Source organism: Montipora capricornis, chromosome 10, assembly GCF_036669925.1.
Source record: "Montipora capricornis isolate CH-2021 chromosome 10, ASM3666992v2, whole genome shotgun sequence".
NCBI classification, from domain to species: Eukaryota; Metazoa; Cnidaria; class Anthozoa; order Scleractinia; family Acroporidae; genus Montipora; species Montipora capricornis.
The window spans coordinates 57,263,678-57,271,177 of record NC_090892.1 but is presented as its reverse complement, the minus strand read 5'-3'; the positions used below and the strand labels follow the sequence as shown (position 1 = coordinate 57,271,177).

The 7,500-nt window shown below is 37.5% G+C and overlaps 2 protein-coding genes across 2 annotated transcripts in view; one reads left to right on the top strand and one right to left on the bottom strand.

Moving 5' to 3' along the window:
- LOC138022154 (uncharacterized) overlaps window positions 1–3,993 on the bottom strand; it is a 39,074-nt gene extending 35,081 nt beyond the window's left edge. Inside the window, exons 1-3 of the mRNA XM_068869187.1 lie at window positions 3,818–3,993; window positions 2,010–2,079; window positions 418–507 (exon numbers count right to left, since the gene is read on the bottom strand). Of these exons, the coding sequence (XP_068725288.1) occupies window positions 418–507; window positions 2,010–2,079; window positions 3,818–3,882 (225 nt within the window). The 5' untranslated portion in view covers window positions 3,883–3,993. The remainder of the gene's footprint in view (window positions 1–417; window positions 508–2,009; window positions 2,080–3,817) is intronic.
- A 27-nt stretch (window positions 3,994–4,020) lies between these two features.
- The window catches only part of LOC138022156 (LYR motif-containing protein 4-like), a 9,668-nt gene continuing 6,188 nt past the window's right edge, over window positions 4,021–7,500 (top strand). The window contains exons 1-2 of the mRNA XM_068869189.1: window positions 4,021–4,164; window positions 7,080–7,200. Of these exons, the coding sequence (XP_068725290.1) occupies window positions 4,064–4,164; window positions 7,080–7,200 (222 nt within the window). The 5' untranslated portion in view covers window positions 4,021–4,063. The remainder of the gene's footprint in view (window positions 4,165–7,079; window positions 7,201–7,500) is intronic.

Below are 7,500 nucleotides of genomic sequence, written 5' to 3'. Positions count from 1 at the left end.
TGTTCCACCAAAAACGAGGTTTAAGCAAGTGAACCAGTTCATGGTAGATGCATCAACTTACAGACAAGCTGCCTTTCACAAATTATTAATGAAAGAAACAAAATTGTACAATATTATCATCATACTGAGAGAATTTTATTGACCCCTTTAAATAAATTTGTCCACATAGTCTTATTTTCTTGAGGTGTTTCTTTAGGCAATAATACATCTTATTCCAAAATGACCGCCAGTTTCGTATTCTTTTGTTTCCATGCAAATTGGCACTTATGGCCTCGTTCAAGGTTAAATATTCTACTATTGAATTTTACATTTGAAAGCGAGGCCATAAAGGCCAATTTGCATGGTAACAAAAGAATACTAAAATGGTGGCCATTTTGGAATAAGGTGTATGTCGTTGAGTTTTAAAAATTTTGTTACCAGAGCATCATGAAGATACTGTTCCATCTCCACAGCAGATAGATGTCCATCTCCATCTTTGTCATATTGTGAAAGAACTTTCTTTTTTTCCTAAATTATCACATAATTTTACAAAATTAATTGATAATGATATAAAAGATCAACTGAGGTTAAGACAAATGGAAAAAATTAAAATATCTTTTAAGTAAAAATAAATACAGAAGACCAGAAAATTTGATTTCCACATGTAATGTCCGAATGATGATGATGATGATGATGATGATGATGACTGAGACTAAGACTTTATGATACTGACCATAACAATGTATTACAATAATCTTTACTGCAACAATTAACTGGCGGATGATAGAACAGTTTGTGGTTTACAAGCACAGCCAATGCTTGAACCATGGATTACCCAGGAAATACCTAATTCATTGAATAAAAGCAGGGCTTAAGTCTAGACGCTGTTGCAACCCAAAACTCGTCCACGTTGTTTCCCGAACAACTAGTAAGGTGATAAATTTGCAATACAACCAGCTTGCCCAAATTGACAGAAACTGAATGTTTAATTTACTTGTCCACTTTTCCATCATAAACTACATTGTAATGGGGTATTTCCTTTGTTGGTGCAAGGGGTACAGTCTAAATAATACTTATTATTTTAATAGCCAGGGGACTATTATTTTTCAGTTGTGAGCGCACAGATGGGGTTTTGAGGTCACTTTTTTTCAATTTATCCAGGTGCTCAAAATGGAAAACTTGCAGTCGTCCCAGACATGTCCATAAATACATGGCTAATTAGTTGCATGTTGATTTTGATTAGCAGCACAAAGTCAAGTCCCCTTTCCCTTATTCGCAACCTAAATATCACTCATTCCTAGAAACACAAGCCATTATTTTACTGTCATAAGGTATTCCCTAAAATCTGCTTCTTGGGTAAAGATATATTGTAAAAAGCTGCATTTACCCTGCAAACCTAAAAATAACACTAACCCATTGGCAAACTCTCCTTGCTGGAAATAGAAACCAAAATGTTTAAAATACTAGTTGGGGTACTTTGTGATAAATATCAACATTGCACGTGCTTCTAATGTGCCTTTCTGGACATAAGCACTTATGCCATGAACTCTCTCAGATTATTATTTATTGAAAACAACTTTGAACCTTTCAAAGATCTAGACTTTGCTCCATTATATAGGTTCAAATCGCATTTTCCAAGTTAAAAGATTTTTGATGTTTTCAAACTCGTTTCATTGTTTCTTAACACATTTTTTCCTCTCTGAGTTTCAAACGCTAAACAAAATGGCTTTCTTTATCTTTGTTTGTTCTCTTGGCCATTCACAATGGCGGTAAATTTTTCTCGCATTCTGAAGGAACTGCTGGGCTACAGGGCTACAGGTTGGTGGGTGCAATTCTTTTGGGGGGGGGAGTGGAGGGTTGATCGTGAAGGGAGGGGTCCATAGTGGATGGGTTGACCGTAGGGAGGGGGGATCCACTTTAAAAAAAATTTCCAGAGGTTGGCATCTCTGCATAAGTGAGTCATCATCACACAAGTTTCAAGTTTGCTGTTATAATCACAGTTCATCAAAGAACTTCCTTGTCTTTCTCACCGCATCATTCAGCTGACGACTTTGCTCATCCTCAAGAAGACTTTTATACGCTGGATCTTGAAATTGTATACTACAAAGACAGTGACAACAAAAGTCTTATTCATTAGATTCCAACACTATTTTTCTTATAAAAAGTGCATGATGATGCAAATTAGGTCAGACGTTGCATGACACATGGGCAAGAATTCTCTGTTTTCACAAATCCCATAATACAGTTCATTTGGGGGGATTATTTGCAGTAAAACAATGAATATCCAGGTCACTGAAGCATGATACAGTCCTTAGAGTAAATAGCTTGTATTGCTTTTATGTAAAGAACCCCCAAAATGTATTTTTCATTATGGGATTGGGAAAATAGTCAATAAGTATTTTGTAAAAAATTACTGGTATGTAATGGGATAAGTGAAAATCAAGACTTTTTTCTAAAGAGAGATTTTATGGCTTTGTGGTTTGATTGTAATCATGATAATATTCATGTGGAGTGGAACTGAACTGCTTTTAAGCAGTTCAGTTCTACTTAAATTAAAAAATTCAATTCAGTTCAATTCCCTTTCAAAAAAGAGATCTTACTTAAGATTATTTCGACAGGAAGCTTTGTTCCTAGGCAGGTTTTTCGAGTTTCTTTTGCTATCCACATATTTACAGTATATTAGGATCTGGGTTCGGTCTTTTAAAGTCATAAATGACAAAGCACAAAGAACGATAATAAATTATATTAAATTGCAGCATTCAGTGGTCACTCCATGGATGAAATTACTGAATGCATGCTTTTATTTAAGTTGCTGTGCAAATCTGAAAACTGTGAACACTTTGATTTTGACATTTCCCAATAAGCAGCAACCAATCAGAGACATAAAACCACGAACTAATTACTGTTCTGGTCGCAGTTTAGTTTTCTCAGGCGTGATAATTGGCTTTTTACTCGAAACAAAATAACATTTCCTAACTATTTGTAGTGTTCACAGATCTCAGATTTTCATAGTCAACCAGCACACTCTTCAGATTGTCACAGTCAACCAGCCCACTTCATGACAAAATTGTGAGAAATATTTTTAATTTTTCAAAATAAAGAAAAAAAATAACTCCCCTGGAACTTATTAGGGTAACTACCGATCAACTCCATCATATCAATGCCATTAGTAAAATATTGATATCCATGATCATTTTGCAAATTGACACACAGGGTCCACAGACAGTGAAATGCTGTCTCACACAATCTGAGGTTGGGCATGGGTAGGGAGCTGAAGTCCGAGTGTTATTATTATTATAAGACTGACATGAGCAAATAATAAGATAAATACATCAATACATCATTAAAATAAATAAATAAACAAACAAATAGGATTTTGGGGATTGCTCCAAATGCTAAAACGGTTGGAAATTTGGCGTAAAAATACATGCAGGATTCGCGCCCCGATACCGGCCCATGAATAATAAAAAATATTCACTCTGATGTTTTTGTTGTCAGTTAAAACACCTACAAAAATTACCCAGGTAACACTGACACAATAGAGCATTAATTTAAACGTTGAATAAACACATTCCAGAACAAAAAAACACTTTGGCAGTAAAAAACGAATCTAGCAGAATGCTTAAGCCATTGAATTAAAAAACAACCTTAATTATGGCAACTTCGATCTGAAATAACAAAATCGAAAAATTTAGGTACATACTGGTACACCCTTACGGTTTGTAAAACGAAACACCAACCAAGGATCGAGACGGAAGTCAGTACGGTCCCGCCGAAAAATTCCAGATGAATATCGTGAACATCCCAGACAAGCTAAGACAATAACGTATAACCTCACCTGATGATGGTAAAAAAACTTAGTTGTATAAATATTCCAAGCCAAAGGACGCTGGATTTAGCCATCGTTCAGACTCTAGTGCAAAGAGATACTACTTAGTCATCTTTACGACGTTTATGGTTGATTTAGCAAGAAATAACTGAGTCATGCATGTGCTGAAATATTTTCAGACAAAGAAAGTGAGCCCACGATCAAAACATGTTGGTTATTATGTAACATCCAGCCACGCAGAGCCACGCGTGGTAAATGCACATGGCGGAAAAAAAGATGGCGTCGAATCGAGAAGTTCTTCAACTTTACAGACAAATGTTGCGAATGGGAAAATCTTTTAGCAGCTACAACTACAGGTGACTGCCGTATATCGCCTTATGGCCAAAACCTAACTAATGGAGTCGTGGAACACGATATCCTTGAAACAAGCGCACACCCTGAGTGAGATCAAAGAATGAGCTTGATTTGCGTGTTCATACACATGACAGAAATAAGTTATGTAATGGTCTGGGAAAGGTTTCCTTGTCATGTCACCCTGACCACTTTCGACAAAATTTTGCGAGTCAAAGGCGTCACAACTTTATAATGTACGAAGGGGTCCGAATTGCAAGACACTCGAAATGGGACATTCTACTTTTTATCTGCACCCCCCGTATGGAAGGCACAACTCCGACACTCCTTTGTTCCGACACCACCACACTGGAAAAAGTGATTTCGACACCCCATTGCGTCACTAAAATACTCATCCCGAACCCACGCTGTCTTGACATTTTATGCTACTTTACTGATTCCAGTACTCCTATTTGCAAATATAGAGATTCCAACACCTTCTTGAAAGCCAAATCTGTTTCCAACACCCCTCCAAAACTCTCAATTCCACTTTCCAACAGGTAAGTTTCAGACATAACTAAATTATGCCTTCCACAGGGGGGTGGGGGAAGGTGGGAGGGGATGCAGATAAAAAATGGAATGACCCAATCTAAACAAGGATTTTTCCTTTTTCCTTTTTCATGTAGAGGTTTCTGATAAACTTTTTTTCATTGCTTATTTCACAAAGATATAAGATAACTGTGCCAGATAGGACTGTGTTAGAATTTTTTAAACCAAAAATGAGAAAATATCATTTGGTAGGGATGGGCTGGCAAGAGACTGATGTTTTCAAAATGTGGCTGTGAGAGGTGTTTTGCAGATGGATGTACACAAAACATGGCCCCCAGGTCCATGGACTACCCCTGTGGACCACCCCTCATTTTGTAAAGTTACAAGCGGAAAGATCTTTAGATGAAAGAGACAAGTGATCCTTCGTATTCTCAGTATTGGACTGGAACTATCTTGCAATGGAGGCTAATGCAGGGGAGTTTATTAAAAAGTATTTGCATTTGAAAAGATTTTCCCACATTAGCCTCCACTGCAAGCTATTTCCAGTCCAATACTGAAAATACAAATATGGTCTGTTGTCTCTTATAGACAGCTGGCTTCAATTGGATTCAAAACCAATGACGCTGCTATGCCAGTGCAATACACCTTATTCCAAAATGGCTGCCATTTAAATATTCTTTTGTTTTTATTCAAATAAGCCCTTGATGCCTCGTTTTTAAGCTTAAAATTCAAAAGAATATTTTATCTTGAATGAGGCAACAAGGGCCAATTTGTATCTGCATAAATCAGCGGCCATTTTGGAATAAGGTGTATGCTCTACCAACTGAGCTGTGAAGAGCAGATCCATTATGTTGGGCTCATTTGTTCAGGTGAAGGACTTGATGAATTATTCTTAATCATTCTCGAGTTATCGACAAAGGCTCTTTTCATATTAGAAAAACTCCGGAGGCCTGGCACACCTCTGCTACCAAGCATGCTGACAATAACTCTTAGCCAATTCCTAATCAGTAGAGCATTCTTTTTAAACAATAGCCACCTTTTTTCATACTTTTACTCTGTTCTTTTTATTACTTTTATCTCGCCTTTTTTGTATATATTTCACTAATTTACATTCCATGTTTTATCCGTGGAAGGCTGTAGATCCACAGCCAAAAGCTTATATTTCTTTCTAAAATTTTTAGCCAGAAAACGTTTTTTTTATTGGATTTTAATATGTCTCATCCTGGCTGCGCTTCAATTTTAATAATAATCATAGTGTTTTTAAGAATTGCAATTTTAATGGGGAACTGACAAATGTGCAACAGCCAGTTGACAATCGACGGACAAATGGCAAGCAAACTGCACAGACTCGTAAATTTTTACCCACATTTGGAATCTAAAGCCCACCGCACACGGTGAGGAAAGAGCTGAGCAAACTGCCTCGCGAGGCGGTTTGCTCAGCCGTTTTCTCACCGAGTGCGGGAAACTTTTGGTGAGAAATTGGCCTCGCGAGGCCTTGAGGAAAAAATCAAACATGTTTGATATTTTTCGCCTCGCGAGGCAAATTCCTCATTGTGTGCGGCCATCGTGAGAATCGAGTTGAGCTTGGTCAATGAAGCATCCAATAAAAATACATGGCATTCTCACGTGACTTCAGTGAGGTCGGAATTTCTTCCTCCGACACCATCCTGAACCGCTGGAGTCACGTGAATATGCCATGTATTTTTATTGGCTGCTTGATTAAACCAAGCTCAGCTCGATTCTCACGATGGCCGCACACAATGAGGAATTTGTCTTGCGAGGCCAAAAATATCAAACATGTTTGATTTTATCCTCACGGCCTCGCGAGGCGAATTTCTCACCACAATTTCCCCGCACACGTGAGGAAACGGCTGAGCTAACCGCCTCGCGAGGCAGTTTGCTCAGCTCTTTCCTCAAGTGTGCGGCGGGCTTTAAAAGTTGGAAAGCTGTTGGCCATCAGTTCTTAGTGAACTGTCAGTAAATGTGGGTTATTGATTGGTTATTCAGTTATTGAAGCTGAACGAGGAAAGAATTCTAATAAGTAATTTTTCTAAGAAATACATGATTAGTTCCTCAAGAATACATCTTGCTCAGAAATTTCCTCTCTTAGAAATTTGTTGGCTTATTATTGGTAAACTGTAACAGTTGGTGAAGTAAAATCTATCTTTGGTCAGCATCCTTGTACCTGTAATTTAAAAGCAACGAAAAAGCTTAATTTATTCTTGACTCTGTGCAACCTTATTAATATTCATGTTTTCTGTCTTCCGGACTCTCGATTATCCAGAGTTTTTGCTGTGTCCCAACAAATTCGGATAATCGAGGTTGAACTGTAATATTATAGTTCAGTATACTTATTTGTACTTTGTTGTAATGCAACTTTTGTTATACACAGAATGTATGCCATAAGAAGAATAAAAGATGCTTTTAGGGAAAACAAAGATATCACAGATCCAGAGAAAAGAAAGTCCTTGATTTTAAAAGCACAAGACAATTTAGAAGTTATGAAAAGACAGGTAATATAGCTGTAACTGCCACAGAATTTTTTCATGGCTGAGATTTAGGGTCAAATCTCTATTCATTCAGTGGTTTAAAAATGGTAGGAAATGAATTGTTCATTCTTCCAGGACTCTGCAGCATTTACCCATTGACTCTTAATCCCCCACCCCTTCCTGACGAGAACAAAGGCCTGTAGCAAAGATGTACTCAAGTGGATTAATTCTTAGTTTACTTCCTTTCAAATGTTTGGCCACTATGTTTGATTTGTTATGCAGGGGAAGGTTGGGGGGGAGGGGAGAGAAATCTGGTGCCAAGGG